This window comes from Dreissena polymorpha, chromosome 15, assembly GCF_020536995.1.
Source record: "Dreissena polymorpha isolate Duluth1 chromosome 15, UMN_Dpol_1.0, whole genome shotgun sequence".
NCBI lineage: Eukaryota > Metazoa > Mollusca > Bivalvia > Myida > Dreissenidae > Dreissena > Dreissena polymorpha.
Genome location: NC_068369.1, coordinates 63,118,423 through 63,137,680, shown reverse-complemented (window position 1 = coordinate 63,137,680; position 19,258 = coordinate 63,118,423). Strand labels below are relative to the sequence as shown.

Below are 19,258 nucleotides of genomic sequence, written 5' to 3'. Positions count from 1 at the left end.
AGGGTAGGCAAATGGGACTATGGCATTATACATTCATATCAGGTCATATGTTGGGGTAGGCGAATGGGACTATGGCATTATACATTCATATCATGTCATATGTTGGGGTAGGTAAATGGGACTCTGGCATTATACATTCATATCATGTCATATGTTGGGTAGGCAAATGGGACTATGGCATTATACCTTCATATCATGTCATATATTGGGGTAGGTGAATGGGACTATGGCATTATACATTCATATCATGTCATATGTTGGGGTAGGCAAATGGGACTATGGCATTATACATTCATATCATGTGATATGTTGGGGTATGCAAATGAGACTATGGCATTATACATTCATATCATGTCATATGTTGGGGTAGGCGAATGGGACTATGGCATTATACATTCATATCATGTTATATGTTGGGGTAGGCAAATGGGACTATGGCATTATACATTCATATCATGTCATATATTGGGGTAGGTGAATGGGACTATGGCATTATACATTAATATCATGTCATATGTTGGGTAGGAAAATGGGGCTATGGAATTAAACATTCATATCATGGAATATTTGGCGGTAGGTGGCTGGAATTTTTGATTAATACAATCACACAATAATTTATGTGGAATATAGCTTAATTGGATTTGGAAATTATATAAAGGATATTTGTTAGTTTAGGTTTATTTTAATTTACGAGTGGTCAGAGAAATTAATATTTTCATCAGCCACTAGTGATCTTTTTCTGATAATCTATTGAATCAAAGTGTTTCATTTTTTTAATGCTTTTACTTACATTGTACGCAATTTGATATTTTAAAATGGTAAAACTGGAATATTTTGCGGAAATGATAATGTCATGATGCCTAGCATAAGACACTATTTCATAATAAAACATTGAACATTATCAATTATTTTAAATGTTATTTTATTACTGTTCACAGTTATTAATACCAGTTTTTGAAAAAAATAATTGTACCATTAACTGTTAAATAAAAAATAAAAAGTGTACATCATAATAAAAAAAACACAGCCAAAATATGACGACTCTGTTTTTAAAAAAATGGATGCCCGCAAATGGACCATGCAGGTGCAATAGAAAAAGACAGTATTTTATTTTACAAATTTTAGGTGCTTTAAACAGACAAACATCTGATCAATTTGTTGTTACCTATTTTAAGCAAATCAAATGAAAATTTGCCATATTCACAACATGAAGGCTTTTATTTATTATATTAAGTACACAATGAACATTATTAGAAGTGCATTCTTGCAACAAAGCTTTGTTTGAAATTCTTTCATCTGTCTGTAATGAATTGGAAAGAAACTTTATTCTCGTAAGAAAAGTTCAGACTTCACACTTAATACTTAGCCAGTAAAACACAAAAATATGAGCATTCATGAATTAACCAACTTAAGCCAGGCATTGAAATAAAAAATTGTATATTTCCAGATATGGAATGAGCGGCCATACAGTTCAAAATATATAAAGGTAAATAGTTTGTCATGTTGATGTTTGTTAAACACCAGTGGATACTGTATCCATTGGATATACAATTGTATAATATACCAGCAAATGGACTCAACAAATCGTTCCTTTAGCTTGTTTCACTTAAGAGAACCAGAGGTTTATTAAGAATTTTGAACTTTGGGATGAAGTCCAGCATTCTAGGTATTATATTCCATCATTGGTCTTGCACTTTTGAATATAACCTTTATTATATGAATGTCTCATTAAAATTATAAAACTTTTCAGTCAAATAATAATATTTTACTTTATACAAACCAATAACATTTAATTATTGAATTATTTTCAGCAGACCTGTTATTTTATCTGTTGAGTCTTTTGTACAACATAAATCTTCAGACCCTGAGACAAATGTTGGATGAGGCTGGTCTGGACCGGGCCCCAAAGATTGTGGCATCAGACGATTTAGGCTGGGAACCAATAGCATCAGACATCCTGGCAGACGAGGAACTCGCAAAGGCTGTTGACATTATTGGGTAATATCATGTAATTGGCTATAGTTACACAAAGGCTGTTGATAATATTGGCTAATGTCATGTAATTGGCGGTAGTTACACAAAGGCTATTAACATTATTGGCTAATGTCATGTAATTGGCGGTAGTTACACAAAGGCTGTTGACATTATTGGCTAATGTCATATAATTTGTTATAGTTACAAAAAGGCTGTTGACATTATTGGGGAGTGTCATGTAATTGGCAGTAGTTACACAAGGCTATCAATTTTGTTTAATGTATAAAATATATATATATGATACAGTCATTGTAAGGATCTTGACAGTATTAGGTATGGATACTGTTTGTATACTTAAACACAGAAACCATGTCCATCCATATTGCAGGTCAAATGTCAAGGTCATAATAAGTCCTAAGAGAAACACACAATTTGTCAACCATAGATGGATTTTCATATTCATTATATATTGAGATTTTTCTCACACAAAACTAAAAGATTCTCGAGTTCCAAGGTCATGGTCTTAATTCAAAGTCAAATACAAAATGTAAGAAATATATAAATCAATGCTTTGAGAATTGGTCTCATGTTACTCTCCACAGACTTCAATAACTGCATATAATATTCATGATATTAATATGACTTAAATTCATAAATGTTTTCAGAGTGCACTACCCTGGAACTACAACCACTCAAAAGGCCATTGACACAGGCAAGCCCCTGTGGTCCTCGGAAGACTACAGTACCTTCAATGATAACGTGGGGGCAGGCTGCTGGGCCAGGGTAAGAAATGGGGAACCAGATAGGATTTATGAGCCAGGGTAAGAGATGGGGAACCAGTAAGGAATTATGACTCAGGGTAAGATATTGGTACCAGATAGAAAATATGAACAGGGAATAAAACACCAATAAGGAACTATGAGCTATGATAAAAAATGTAGAACCAGTTGGGGAGTTTTTGAGCAAAGGTATGTAATGGGATACCAGTTAGGAATTATGAGCCATGGTTAGAAACGGGGAGCCAGTTAGAAATTATGAGCCAGGGTGAGAAAGGGGGAACCAGTAAAGAGTTATGAGCCAGAGTATGAAATGGGGAACTAGTAAGGAATTATGAGCTAGGGTAAGAAATGGTGAATCAGTGAGGAGTAATGAGTAAATAGGAAATGGGAAATAAGTCAGGAGTTATGAGGCAGTATGATAAATGGGGACCCAGTTAGGAATTCTTAGCCAGGGAAAGAAATCGGGAACCAGTTAGGAATTATGAGCCAGGAAAAGAAATGGGGAACCAGTAAAGAATTATGAGTTAGGGTAAGAAATGGTGAACCAATAAGGAGTTATGAGCCAATAGGAAATAGGTTAACCAGTTAGAAGTTATGAGGAAGTGTAATAAATAGGGAACCAATTAGCAATTACGAGCCAGAGAATGAAATAGGGAACCAGTAAGGAATTATGAGTCAGGTTAAAAAATGGGGAACCAGTAAGAAGATATGGGCTAATAGGACAATGAGAACCAGATAGAAGTTTTGAGGCCGTGTAAGAAATGGGGAAACAGTTAAGAATTATGAGCCAAGGTATGAAATGGGGAACCAGTTAACTCATGGACCAAATTACTAGAGGAGTTATGATCACATATAATTTATAAATAATTGCTATTGCATGTCTTTAACAGTTCAAATGATTGTACATTGTTTCCAGGAATATCTCAATAACAAAAAAGAAAAGCAGTTTGGACAAATTTCATGGGTTTTTTTACTTACTATTCACAAGTTTTTATTCAAATCAGTATGGATGTTCTATAACAGAAAGGAGCTCCATTGCAAGCAAAATTGTTTATATGTAAAATTGCATAAAGTGAATATGATGTAGTGTTAAAAACATTATCAAAAACAAAGAGTCTGAGCTTAAAAGGCAGCCCTGACTACAACCTGCCATTCTAAAAATATAAAGTTCAGATTTGACTTTTATGTTCAGTATGTTCAGTATGTCACCTGTAGATTGAATGTTAAAAAAAAGTAGTATGCAACCTTATTGAGGCTACATCTTGAATTGCACTATGGAAGATGATGAAAGACAATATTTAGTCGATTCCTATTTTGGTTTCATTTAATTGTGCCACAGAAAAGTACCTTCCCAGTGCTCTGGTCTGTATACAACCATTGAGTAGTTAAATGGTCATTAAACCCTAATTTATTCTTTTTATTGCTATTTAACTCGTGATGCTATAAGGACACTTTATTTACATTTAAAGGTTTTATAAATAGTTCTCGGCAAAATGTGAAGTTTTTAGCTCCTAAAACTGGTTTTAGTCCCCAATGCCAAGTATTGACACAGGTATGTGTATTAGATAATACACATACCTGCTTGACAGTTCCAAGAGTGTGACCCTAGTTTTGGCCACTGTTGTGTGTTTGTTTTGTACATGCATATCTTGTCAACATGTGTTTTGTGCCTAATTGTTTGCAAGGTTACTTGCCATAAGTAAAGAGCCACATGGCATAATAAGGTTCCTCTCCTGCTGGTGCATACTTGTCAATGGAGATGCCTTTGCTGATGCTTATTTTCACGACAATTTCAAATATGTTTCAGATACTGAACCAGAACTATGTGAACGGCTACATGACAAGGTAGCACTTTTGCTTTGTATGTTTTAGATGTTGTCAATGTCTTTCATGACTGTGTTGAGCCATATTCTGGAAAAACTCGGCTTTATTCATGTACCTAGAGTGTCATCCCAGATTAGCCCGTGCAGTTTGAACAGACTTATCAGGGACGACTCTTTCCGCCTTTTTCTACGAAAGGTGGTGCCTTCTAAACAAAAATCCTTTTAAGGTGGAAATGGTCAACCCTGAATAGCTTGTGCCAACTGGGCACACAGCTAATCTGGGATGACACTTCACTCACATGCATTAAGCCCAGTTTTCCAAGAGCGAGGCTTGTGTTACCAACATCCTTCCTTAAGCTGTTTTATGACCACATGACTGGGGCAATTACATTCTTACTTGATCTTATTTGGGTCCCCTAAAAAATTGTGTTGCGCTTACAAACATTTTAAACAGGTGCATGTGTAATTCATCAATGTTTCAGCTGTGTTGACTGACAATTCCTGCTGTTGGCGCTTATCTGTTTCTTTACGATTGCAGTTTTTCACTTTTTCAGAAGCCTCTACATCAAGTCAGCCAACAGTTACTGTACTAAGGAATAGCAGGAATGTCTCAGTTGTCTATGTCCAACAAAAATGATGATAGTTATTTGAGACACTGATAAAAAAGTATGGGCTCTGAGCATCTAAAACACAACCATTTTTTGAAGAAATAAAACATAGCTTAAAAGGACTTGCAATTTGCACCACAGGTTCATAGTCCAAATCTACTGTAAACAAATGTAATTTAAATGCCAAAATGTGACATAAGGTTTAACTCTGTTATCTAAAGATGTCGATCTGTGTACATATGGCAAACAAATGCTGTTTAACTCCTTTAGCAAAATTTTCCAGAAACCTAAAAGCCAGCTACTTTTATTATGTGTTATTATTTCAAGCACAATTTTCAGGAACAATATAGCAAGCTTTTATGTATTTCAATTTTAAGCTTAATTTCCTAAAACCCAATAGCCCGCTTATTTGTTTATATTGTATTTTAGGTTACTAGTTTAAGCATTATCCTCAAACCTGATATCTGGCTAGTATGTGTTATTATTACTTCAGCAATATTTTTTGGAATCTCTTAGCAGTCTATTTTGTATTCCTATTTTAAGCACAATTAGCTGGAACCTCTTGGCAAGCTATTATGTGTTCCTATTGTTGGAACAATTTTCTAGAACCCCATAGCCAGCTATTATGTGTTACTATTTTTAGCACAATATCCTGGAACCTCATAGCCAGCTATTATGAGGACCTTCCATATGCGCGGGATGGACTTATGACAGCAGACAGTCCTTGGAGTGGCTACTATAGAGTGGATGCACCCATATGGGTCACAGGTATTATTATTTGTAAACCATCATGGATCATATGTACCTTTCAATTCAAGCTCTGTCTGGTGAAAACGTATCATGGCTAATGCCTTTTTTTTCACCCTGTTAACAACCCACTTCTACTGCCCAAGTGCACCAGTGTTGCTGTTGACACCTTTTCAGCGATTTAACAGCAAATTATTTATTTTACTAGGCCTTCACACACACCATGATGTTGTGATGTGAGGGGTCAATAATTTCTATTGATAGATGAATCGTGAAATAAATGCCCATTGCATTTCATGTCCCAATCAAGTCCAAAGATACTATTATCCTGTGTATTATACCACATGAGAAAAAACCTACCAAAACAACAACTTTGTATATCAAACACATTGAATGCTGACCAATACACATTGATATTTCACCTACATGAACTATGGTGTTCCACTTAGTTGGAGAAAATTGTGTACATACATGTATTTCATCAAGCTAAATTAAAAGTTAATAGATGATTAACTTAAGAAGAACAGGAATTGATGTGCGCACATCGTGTTAATCAATTTACACATGTTCGATGGGAATACCCAATTCCTGATTGGATATCAAATAAAGGCATTGCCCACATTTAACTTTATGATGTCATGCGCATAGTGCTCAATTACGTTAAATCTTGGAATATAGACAATGGTAGTGTTCCTGCAATTCTTTAACACATTTATTGTTAATATTGGACATGCATTAAGATTTATTTGGTAAGTAATATATTGACTAATGACTGAATTATTGATCTTTTAGCATCCCGGTGGGACAGTCCCGCCTTTTGGTCATATGTCCCAACGATTGTTTACGGAATGAACTTATTAAGACCTGACAAATTCTGGCATGTATGCTATATCATAGTTGGTTATCCTATATGAATCACAATTATTTGTACCATTATTAGTCCCCTTTAACCAGAGGGGACTTTAGATTAGCCCCCCTGGTTTGTCCGCTTGCCCAAATCAGGGTCCTGTGATAATTCAAAAGTACGTAAGCAAGATTTATGAAACTTAGTATGAGGATAAATGGCCATATGGGAATTGTATGGGTAATTTCAGTTTTTTCATCTCATAAAAATTGTGGTTGGAATGGTTTCGGACATTATTGAAAACTTAAATCTGGATCCTGCAATGACTGAATATCTACCTTAGCTAGATTCATTAAACTTGCTATGTGAATAGAGGACCGTGTGGTTATTATGCAGGGCATGTATCTGTACTAAGGAATAACAGGAAAGTTTTTTTTGACAACATTGGGATTGCTATGGTAAGAGATGCTTTGGTTACACAATCGACAACTAACATCTTGATCCTGTGGTAACTCAAAAAGTATGTACCGTAATAACTCAAAGTTTTGAGCACTTAAAAATAATAATTTTGTTTCTGTCTGAAAATTAAGAGACAAAAAAATAGAGTTGTTTGAAAATTTTGAGACACTTTAAATATTGCATAAAGTTTGGATACGCATATGTAATGTGTATAGTGTCAATTGTTTCAACAAATAATTGCAATTGCTCGTAAAATACAGCGCCATTAAGTATAAACTTATTTTATATATGTTTCACTTTAAGCTGTCGGGTGTAAACTTTGTCTATTACCAATATACATAGCTATTTATCCAATAACGCAAATGTCATGGTCAAATGCCTTAAGGCATCAGTTTTCGAGGTTTTATGACCGTAAGCACGATCTAAGTGTCACATGTGAAAGGGAAACCCTCTGGTAAAATACCATTGTATAATAAACTGTCTGAAAATTAAGATTCATTAATTATTGACAGAAACCCATTTGTCTTAAAATTTAGAGTCACGAAAAAAACGGGGATGTCCGAAAAATTCAGTGTCGTTCCTTTTTAGCCATAGCAGACTGAAAAAGATAATCTGGGACAACATTTACGCACATGCATTAAACCAAGTTTTCTGTGTGACTTTACATTCAGCCCATACAACCCAGTTTGCGTGGCCAGGATGGTACTACGCTCCCCAGGGGTCGGGATCGTCACTTCTAAAGGACGGAGGAAGCATGGTGTCACTGGTCAGCTGGGACAGTACCCAGTTAACTATCGTCATAGAAACCATGGTAAGTATTTTATGGGCACACACAAACAAGATGGAAATAGGTTTTTAGATCTAAAACATAATTTTTATGGACGTGTTGTTAGATCTTAAACAATAATTGTTTATAGATGGGTTGTTAGAAATTAAACTTAACCAATTATGAAACAATATCATTTTAGGTGAAAACAAGTTGTTTGTCTCCACCAACCCACCAGACCATTATTTGTTGTGGCTATGCTAAACTTACTTGGGTTTTCGTGGTTGGGTGTTTGATCATTTTTAACCAGGTTTTCCGAAGGAAAAAACTGGTTATTAGATTGGCGAATGCGGTCGGGCTGGCTGGCTGGCGGGCTGGCTGGCTGGCTGGCGGGCTGGCGGAATAAGCTTGTCCGGGCCATAACTATGTCGTTCATTGTCAGATTTTAAAATCATTTGGCACATTTGTTCACCATCATTGGACGGTGTGTCGCGCGAAATAATTACGTCGATATCTCCAAGGTCAAGGTCACACTTTGAGTTCAAAGGTCAAAAATGGCCATAAATGAGCTTGTCCGAGCCATAACTTTGTCGTTCATCGTCAGATTTTAAAATCATTTGGCACATTTGTTCACCATCATTGGACGGTGTGTCGCGCGAAATAATTACGTCGATATCTCCAAGGTCAAGGTCACACTTTGAGTTCAAAGGTCAAAAATGGCCATAAATGAGCTTGTCCTGGCCATAACTATGTCATTCATTGTGAGATTTTAAAATCATTTGGCACATTTGTTCACCATCATGGGACGGTGTGTCCTACAAAAGAATCATGTCAATATCTCCAATGTCAAGGTCGCCACGACTAAAAATAGATTTAAAAAAAAAAAAAAACTTACAAAGGGGGTTAAATTTTTTTGGTCATTTCAAAAGTTCAGTTTGAGTTTTCTCCCTTTATCAGATTTTTTTTTCACAATGAAAACCTGGTTTTGTGACAATTTTGTCCCTTGTTTTCATTAATTTAATAAATTGATATTTGATAAATTAACTTAAAATTATCTGAAAGTACTTAAAAAGAGAATATTAGATTAAGATAAGGGAAATTCTGCATGACATTACATGTTTTTATTAAATTCAAGTTGATTTTTAAAAGTTAAAGAAAGAAAGAAAAAAACACCAGTTTTTTGGGGCTTAATTAACATTGAAAAATGAATTGATTGTTGGTCATGCCAGTCATTTATTCACAAATTTAAACAGGTAAGTTATAAATGCACATAATGTGATTCTTCGGTCAATTATTAAGGAACATTATGTACAGGGTTATTTTTCTATTTTTCCAGAGTCGCAACCATTCCATGTGTATCCGTCCATACCTGCCAGAGTATGAAGTCAGGCCCCAAAACATCTCCATTCAGCTGCAAGGATACTTTGTATACATGTTTATCTTTCTATCTTCTTACTAGAACTAGTAACCTTTAAAGGGGCCTTTTCAGAGATTTTGGCATTTTTTAACTTATTCATTAAATGCTTTATATTGATAAATGTAAACATTGGATCGTAAAAGCTCCAGTAAAAAATCAAGAATAAAATTAAAAAAAGGAAAAGAACATTGCCCGGAGCAGGTTTCGAACCAGTGACCCCTGGAGTCCTGCCAGAGTCCTGAAGTAAAAACGCTTTAGCCTACTGAGCTATTCCGCCGAGTACACATACTTGACGTATTTTATACCTTATATAAGCAATCTTCGTAGTTTCACAAAATTTAACGACAAAAACAGAACTCTCCAAATTATTCAATCGTTTCGCGTTGCAACGCTTTATAATTTTTAGGTTTTAAAATCGTCAAAAGATGCATATAATGGCTATATTAGACCATGGTTAATGTTCAGTATTACTGTTTCCTCACAAAAATCATAACTAAAACGAAAATTTGCGAATCTGAAACAACTTTTTTCAATTTTGTCAATTTACCAAAGCGTGAAAAGATCCCTTTAAATGATGTTTTAATTTTAAGGAAGAACACATATTTTTATTTCATCTTAGTTTGAATATCCTACAATAATGGGTTAAGTCATGATGGCTTTTACTGGCCTCTGGGGACGTTTTAAGACCGAAAACCATACTGTCGCTATTATAGCATCTTTTTAAATAAAACCGAAACAAATGAGTATATTTATAATGTTATGTTTATAGTACATGTAAGGTGTAACCCAAACTTGATTGTCTTTACCTCAAAATTTAAGCACAGTGTTCTATTATGTATTTAATTTACTAAATAATACCCCTTTTTATGCCATAACTTACACATAATTTTATTTCATGCTCTAACATTTACCATATTGGTATATTTTTCCAAAACATAGAAATAATTACATTTTATTACCTAAGATACCAAAAATATTAAGTTTTACCCTTACATATTATTGTTGCATTTTATGAGTTAACAGACCTATAAATGCATGTTATCCTCTTACATACTTCTAATTGCATAAATTCCATAACTTACTGATAATTGTATGGTATGCATTCACATGCTAATAATTGTATTTTATGGACGTACACATCAAGATTTGTATTTGATGCCCTAACATTCAAATAATTTCATGTTAACCCCGTTTTATACCAATCTTGCATTTTATGCCTTAGCATTCATATAATTGTATTTTATGCTGTAATATACCAATATTTATATTTTATGCTCTAATATACCAATTTGGATATGTTATGTCCTTACATTCCAAAAAAGGATTGGAATTCCTTAACATACCAAAAATTGCATTGTATGCCATAACATATCAATGATTGTATTTTATGCCTCAACATACAGCTAATTGTATTTTATGCTCTTACATACCAATAAGTGTATGTTATGCCTTAACCTACCAATAATTGTATATAATGATGTATATATTCATTATATGTCTAAACATACCAATTACTGTATTTATTCCAGGCACAATTGACGAGCATGTTTGTTCACTACAGCAAACTTGGTTTTGATGGCGAGGACTCCATACTGTTCAAAGACATGGGAACCATACCAGTAAGCAATCCAAACAGTGCCTTAGAAACTTCAATATGAGCCATACTCCAGGAAAACTGGGCTTAATGCATGTGCGTAAAGTACCCCAGATTAGCCTGTGCAGTGTTTACATGCTAATCATAGAGGACACTGTCCACTTTTATGGAATTTCCTGTTTCAATAAAGTTTCTTTCAAATGAAAATCCAGTCTTAGTGGAAAGTTTCATCCAAAATAATCCTGTGCGGACTTCAAAAGCTTATAATATTGGAGAATATCTTACCCCCATGCACCAGCTAAGCTCGGTTTTCTTAGAGCAAGGACCATTTAGATTAAAAGTTTATCTCAATGCTTATTTTAACTCGGTTTCGATTTAAATGCAATTCTTAGTGAAATTTCAAGGTGTATCATTTAATTTGACTTATTTAATTCTTGTTTAATTGTTGATGATGTAGGCTGTACTTTTCTTTATAAACAAGTCTTGTGTGAGAGATGTTTTTAGTTGCACGAACCTAATAAGATACTGGCCTCTGACAGCTATTTAAACAAGAAACCGTCGGAGACGGGTGATGCTCCCCAAATGTTCTTTTTGTCACAATATTGCACTATATATTCAGATAAAAGGAAACGTCTTAAGGGCACAGTAGTTGGGGGGGACAAGAATTTTTTATAGAAAATTTCAAAACCCGCTGATAATATGCACATCTCCTCTTGGTAGTGAAGCTTCCCATAAAGTTTTATTGAATTCCGGTCATTAGTTGCTGAGAAATAGCCTGGACAAAAATTGTGCACGGACGGACAGACAGACAGACAGACTCACACACAGACAGACGCACACAGTGACAGACGAAGCGGCGACTATATGCTCCCCCCCAAAATAAATTTTGGGGGAGCATAATAAATGAACAGGCTTGCCTTCACTGTCACCCTTGTTTTCTATTATCAAGTGCATACATGTCACTGCTTCATCAGTTTGTTGTATCCTTTCATCCCCATTAAGGTGGTGACTGAAACATTCTGGCATGTGATTCGTCAAATATTCTGGTGGTTTTTCCAACAGTCCAATATACAATGTGTCCAATATTCAGAGAGTGCTTGGAACTGTCTTATTTATTAATTGTCAAATATTTAGTTTGCGTATGGAACAGTCTATTTTGTGATTTGTCCAATATTCAGATACTGTTTGGAAAAGTACAATATCTTTGTCAATATTCAGATGGTGTACATGTATATAACTGTGCAATATGTGATTTGTCCAATATTCAGGTGTTGTATGGAAAAGTCCAATATGCAATTTTGCCAATTTTCAGTTAATGTTTGGAACGGTCTGATATGTGCTTTGTCCAATATTCACAAATTGTATGGAACAGTCCACTCATGCTTAACCATAATATTCAGGTGGTAAATGGAAGTGTCCAATTTTTGCTATACCGTTATATTCAGGTTGTAAATGGAACAATCCATCTAAGTTTGGGTGTAGATGAGATGTACACATTGAATACCATCGGGGGTGGCCGTAAGGGCAATAGCAGCAATATTCCACCGCAAAAACCCTTCCCACTGCCGTACATGGATGACTTTGAATGTAAGTACATATGAACACATATTCATTCAGGTTCAATCGCATAAGTTTATAAACTTAAGTCAACTTTGATTATTTGTCCTTACAGGTGGTAACAGAGGGGACAAGAGGTTTATCCTTGGTTCGTCTATCTGGCGGTTTCTCTGTTTGTCCGTCTGAATCTTGATCCTGCTATAATTCATAAAGTGCTTAAGATGGATTTATGAAACTTAGTAATACTTAATATGTGGCCATATGGGAAATATGCATGATATTTCAGTTTTTTTGTCAGACAAAAATTGTGGTTGCTATGGTTAAATAGAAATAAAAAAATTATAAAAATTTGTTTCTTGATTCTTCAACAAGTAAAAAATGTGATGAAGATCTGAGTGTAGATGAGAGGTTATATGGTAAACAAGAATGTTAATCATTTTGTCTGTCCAAAACGGCTAGATCCTACAATGATCTTTGTTAGACAAAAATGATTAAAAACTAAAATCTGCATCCTATCATAAAATAAAAGTACTTGAGCTAGGTTAATGATACTAATGGAGATTTTCTGTTTAGTCTAACAATCCGGTGAAGGACTGTTGTACTGCTACCTGGTATTTTGTCTGAGGGAGGAATATAGAATTTGGCTTATCCGTCCATCTGTCTGTCACAAAACATTTTAGGGCTTTATCTTAGAAACTATGTAAGATATCAGCATGAAACTTCATAGGTGGAAAGATATCAATGAGGAAAGTGCCATGCTTAAGAACCATAACCCGACACTTTCTTTAAGAATTATTGTGCTTTGTTTGTTTTTAGTATGATGAATTTTTTCTCTGCTAGATTTCAGGTACCATGCAAGATTTCAACATGAAACTTCGTAGGTGTATTGATATTAATGAGGAAAAGTGCAATGCATAAGAACCATAACCATTCACTTTCTAAAATAAGAGTTATTGCCCTTTGTTGTTTTTGTATGAAGTAACTTTTCAAGATACGCTTCAAGATTTAAACATGAAACTTCATGGATGTGTAGATATGAATGAGGAGAAGTGCAATTCATAAAAACAATTACCCTTCACTTTATTATTACTTATTAATCATTACCCTACACTAAATGATTATACTGTATATCAAGGGATTTGCACAGATCCATAAACGAAAAGAAACTAATCCTCAACTGGGCTCAAATCACTAATCCTTTGAGTGAAATTATTGCATTAAACCACTCTGCAATCTGTGGTCATACAGTGAGAGGTGTATTTTTTTCAGAATTCTCCAAATTATTCCATCATTTGCTGTTTGTAACACTTTATCATTTTCAGGTTTTCAAATTATCAAAATTTTAGAGTATGGTTAATGTTCAGTGTAACCTCGAAAATATCACAAATACAATGAAAATTTGCAAATCTGAAACAATTGTTTTCAATTTTGTCAATTTTTCAAAACATGAAAAGGTTCCTTTAAAGCCTGTTACCTCTCTAAACAGACCATTTAAAGTTAAATTCTCTGTTGCATGTAAAAACTGACCATTTAAAGCTAAATTCCCTGATGCCTGTTAAAACTGACCCTTTAAAGCTAAATTTTCTGTTACCTCTCTGAACTGACCAGTTTAAAATAAATTATATCTTACCTTTAAAACTGACCATTTAAAAATTAATTATCTCTTACCTTTAAAAACTGACCATTTAAAAATAAATTATCTCTTACCTTTAAAAACTGACCAATTTAAAATAAATTATCTCTCACATTTAAAAACTGACCATTTAAAAACGATTTCTCTGTTACATGTCAAAACTGATCATTTAAAGCTATATTCAGTGTTACCTACCTCTACACACTGAACTTCTGCAACTCAATGTTATGTTACCTCTCCAAACAGCGTATCAAGAGTTCATGGAGCCATTTAACCTTGCCCAGCAAGTTGGAGCCTTTGAGATCATAAAAACAACCAGTTCCCATGGTAACGTTATACGCCAGATGGTTTTGGAAGCGCCGATATTTTGGTGTGAGGAAGAAACGAGCCCTTTTAACATCATCGGAAACACGAGCTGGTATAACCAAGGAACATGTCGTAGATTGATGTGATATTACCAAGGGGAAATGTATTGTCAAGTGTTATTAAGCTGTTATTGTAAACATGAATGTCCCATTAGTTTTGTTTAAAAATGTATTCTGGTTCGATACTTGCATATAGGAAGAGAAATACATAGGGGCCTAATTTTAATTATTTAAAACTGCGAATATGTGAATTATTGTATTATCACTAATTGTCAACTGTATTACCTTGATAATTTTGCACTTTTAGTTGACTTTATTGATGTCTACATTCCCTGGTATATATTTAGGTCTGACATTTACTTAGAGGTATTGCCTACATTGGTGGAGTGTCAATATCACCATCCTCTGGTATATATTCAGGTCTGACATATACGTAGAACTAGACGTCTACATTGGTACAGTGAATGCTACGTCAGGAGCCTATATAGCGGCCAGAGTCAACAAGGGCGGATGTGAGTCGTTTTCTGCCGAGGGCGTTTTCTTCTTCATCTTTCCTGGACAGGGAATCGTTGTCACTGGAGACCTTGGTATGCCTTGCTCTAGAACATTGGGGCTTTATGTATGTGCTTAAGCTTAGTCCCAGATAAGCCAGCATAGTTCACGCAGGCTTAGCAGGGAAGTCACTTTCCGCCTAAACTTGATTTTTGTTTAACAGAGACTTTCTTTAAAGGAAAAATGTCACTACGAATTGCCTGGGTTTTTCTCCTCTGTCCTGTGCCTACAAAAATAGGTGCCATTTCCAATCCAAATCGTTCATTTTTCCAAATCCAAAAAATATTTCCAAACCATTCTTGCGCTTAAATCAGAAAAATAAAAGTTGTTTGTATCAGAATTCCCTATTATTAAGTTTCACATATATATATTGTTTTAACTGGATTCACAATAATGGTCAGCTGTCCGTATGCCTGTCTTGTCTGTCAATATGTGCAATTTTCATTAAACTGGTATTGACGAAAAGTTATAACTGTATTTTTTGGAGTATAAGACACAATTTTCTGGTGCGTATAATTTATGACAAAAATCCACTCAAAAATTATGTCAGAATAGCAAATGTTTCAAAGTCCAAATTGCATAAATGCACGAGGGATTATCATAACCGGTATTTGTGCTTGATTGGTCATTGTCGGCTCGGGTACTACTTACATGTACCCCGGGTACATGTAAGTATACTGACATGTATCCCAGTTACGGTAAATATTCTACCACATACCTGGCTGATATTATACTGTACCAGAGTTTTATTCTCGTCCAAAATCGGATGTTGTAAAACGCGCTACAGATTACTGTTATTACGAATAAGACTTCTTTTTTTTTTAAATGCATCAACATGCTTATGTAGGCCATTAACAGAAAATTGACATAAATATGAACATAATTAATTTTAAAATAAAATAGCCGACAACGACCAATTTATTGTTAAAACTCCTGGGTACATTTTAGTATATTTACCGTACCCGGGGTACATGTAAGGGTACTTAAGAGTGCCCGGGGTACATGTAAGTAGTACCAGAGCCGACAATGACCAATCAAGCGTTATTTGTTTGGCTGTTTTCATTCAACAATTTTGTCTTACACAGAAATTAATACCCACTTCTGATCAACAAGTATAACTACATTGTATATGTACAATATACTGCAACTTATGTTTGTGTAACATTGATTATGTTATAATTTATAACAAATCAAGACACAAGTAGTCTTTGGATGTATGTATTTAACGATTTTACTCTATAACACTAATTTGTCCCTTCCGTTTACATCTTCATGATAAAATCCATAGAAGACTGATGATGGCAAACGGGTGTTATCCTTGTGAAAATTTAGCATTTGATACATAATATTGTCAAATCTTTATATGGACATGTAAAGCATTAAAAACAAAAAATATCATTGAATTCCAAAAACGCAACTTTAAATTTTTGGCGAATTTTTTTTATGACCATAATTAAATGTGTAATCTGAAACATTTTTGAAGTGTTACCGTATGTAAACGGGACGATAATAAGTTGTAAGCTTAAAACAGATAGTGCTAATGTATCTTGTGTTGATCCTGTGTCCTGATAAAAAGCATGGAAAATTAATGCTGCACATGTACACAATTACTTCATCTGCATAGCAAGTATGGTTTTATTGATATTTGTATACAATTTTCGTAGCACAGAGAACATTGAGATCTTTTAATTTCGATTTAAAGGCTTGCATGGTGCTGGTATGCATATTGTGTCAAAATCAATATCTGGGTTATCATTGTTAATTTATCATTGATAGGAAATAACTGTTACTTTATCAATGTAAGGCTAATGATTGTTCCTTAGTCACTGTCTTGATTAAAATTATTCAATATTCACTGACTGGGTAATAATTGTTCCATAATCAATGTCTGGGTAGTACATGACTTTAATCAATTTCTGGGGAATAAATGTTCATTTAGCAATATGTGGGTAATAATTGTTCCTTAATCTATGTTTTGGTGTAATTGTTGTTTAATCAGTTTATTATGCCCCCCTTCGAAGAAGAGGGGGTATATTGCTTTGCTCATGTCGGTCTGTCGGTCGGTCGGTCGGTCCGTCCACCAGGTGGTTGTCAGATGATAACTCAAGAACGCTTAGGCCTATGATCATGAAACTTCATAGGTACATTGATCATGACTCGCAGATGACCCCTATTGATTTTGAGGTCACTAGGTCAAAGGTCAAGGTCACTGTGACCCGAAATAGTAAAATGGTTTCCGGATGATAATTCAAGAACGCTTATGCCTAGGATCATGAAACTTGATAGGTAGATTGATCATGACTAGCAGATGACCCCTATTGATTTTCAGGTCACTAGGTCAAAGGTCAAGGTCACGGTGACCCGAAATAGTAAAATGGTTTCCGGATGATAATTCAAGAACGCTTATGCCTAGGATCATGAAACTTGATAGGTAGATTGATCATGACTAGCAGATGACCCCTATTGATTTTCAGGACACTAGGTAAAAGGTCAAGGTCACGGTGACCCGAAATAGTAAAATGGTTTCCGGATGATAACTCAAGAACTCTTATGCCTAGGATCATGAAACTTGATTGGTACATTGATCATGACTCGCAGATGACCCCTATTGGTTTTGAGGTCACTAGATCAAAGGTCAAGGTCACGGTGACCCGAAATAGTAAAATGGTTTCCGGATGATAACTCAAGAACGCTTATGCCTAGGATCATGAAACTTGATAGGTACATTGATCATGACTGGCAGATGACCCCTATTGATTTTCAGGTCACTAGGTCAAAGGTCAAGGTCACAGTGACCCGAAATAGTAAAATGGTTTCCTGATGATAACTCAAGAAAGCTTATGGCTAGGATCATGAAACTTCATAGGTACATTGATCATGACTCGCAGATGACCCCTATTGATTTTCAGGTCACTAGGTCAAAGGTCAAGGTCACAGTGACAAAAAACATATTTACAAAATGGCTGTCACTACAACTGAGAGCCCATATGGGGGGCATGCATGTTTTACAAACAGCCCTTGTTGGTAATAATTGTTCCTAAAAACAAATCTGGGTGTAATTGTTTCTAAATCAATGTTTTATTAATAATTGTTTGCTTTTTCCTCTTATACTGGTTCACAGCCAGAACCAAGGAGTTATACAAGCAGGATATGAACATTTCCACCAACACCTGGTACAAGATGGAGCTACTGGTTAAGGTAGAGCAAAGCTATTTGTTGCATTACTCTGTGCTGTGATGGTATTTCTCTGGTTGGTGATTTGTTACATAACTCTGGTCATTGATTTGTTGTATTACTCATTGTTTGGTTAACTTGCATTACTCTGGTCTGTGATTTCTTAAATGTTATTTAAAATTCTCTGGTCCCTGATGTCACTAAACTCAGTTCTGTGATGTCACTGCTCTGGTCTGTGATGTCATAACTCTTGTCTGCGATGATATTACTCTTGTCTGTGATGTCATTACTATTGTGTGTCATGTCATTACTCTGGTCTGTGATGTCATAACTCTGGTGTGTGATCTCATTTCTCTGGTGTGTTGTCATAAATCTGGTGTGGGATGTCATTACCCTGCTCTGTGATGTCAATTCTCTGGTCTGTGATGTCATACTCTTGTATTTGATATCATTACTCTGGTGTGTTATGTCATAACTCTGGTCTGTGATATCATAACTCTTGTCAGTGATGTCACTGCTCTGGTAAGTGATGTGGTTACTCTGCTCTGTGATGTCACTTCCCTCGTCAGAAATGTCATTCTCTGGTCTGTGATATCATAACCCTGCTCTGTGATTTTTAGCTGGGCTGTTTTCGAAGAAAACCCGAGGTATTGTCATAGCCAGCTTGTTGTGTCGTGTCCGCCGTCTGCTAAAACCTTGACATTTTGTCAAGGTTTTGAACATTGGCTCTAAAATCAAAGTGCTTCAACCTACAACTTTGAAACGTCATATGTAGCTGCACCTTGATGAGTTCTACATGCCACACCCATTTTTTGGTCACTAGGTCAAAGGTTAATGTCACTGTGACCTCTGAAAAAAAAAATAAAAAAAAAATCTAAAAATTACTGACAACCTTTCATTTATTCAAAACTGCACCCGCAGCCAAGCGTGGCACCCGTTATGCGGTGCTCTTCTTTCCACTTTCAG

At 35.1% G+C, this 19,258-nt stretch overlaps 1 protein-coding gene across 2 annotated transcripts in view; it reads left to right on the top strand.

Annotated features, from left to right (window-relative positions):
• Window positions 1–19,258, top strand: part of LOC127860432 (galactocerebrosidase-like) — a 48,673-nt gene that overhangs the window by 23,725 nt on the left and 5,690 nt on the right. For both annotated transcript variants that reach the window (XM_052398511.1, XM_052398510.1), the window contains 12 exons: window positions 1,448–1,486; window positions 1,862–1,998; window positions 2,640–2,757; window positions 4,561–4,598; window positions 5,828–5,952; window positions 7,906–8,045; window positions 9,337–9,426; window positions 10,947–11,036; window positions 12,457–12,598; window positions 14,448–14,619; window positions 14,987–15,153; window positions 18,240–18,316. In XM_052398511.1, the coding sequence (XP_052254471.1) occupies window positions 1,448–1,486; window positions 1,862–1,998; window positions 2,640–2,757; window positions 4,561–4,598; window positions 5,828–5,952; window positions 7,906–8,045; window positions 9,337–9,426; window positions 10,947–11,036; window positions 12,457–12,598; window positions 14,448–14,619; window positions 14,987–15,153; window positions 18,240–18,316 (1,335 nt within the window). The remainder of the gene's footprint in view (window positions 1–1,447; window positions 1,487–1,861; window positions 1,999–2,639; window positions 2,758–4,560; window positions 4,599–5,827; window positions 5,953–7,905; window positions 8,046–9,336; window positions 9,427–10,946; window positions 11,037–12,456; window positions 12,599–14,447; window positions 14,620–14,986; window positions 15,154–18,239; window positions 18,317–19,258) is intronic.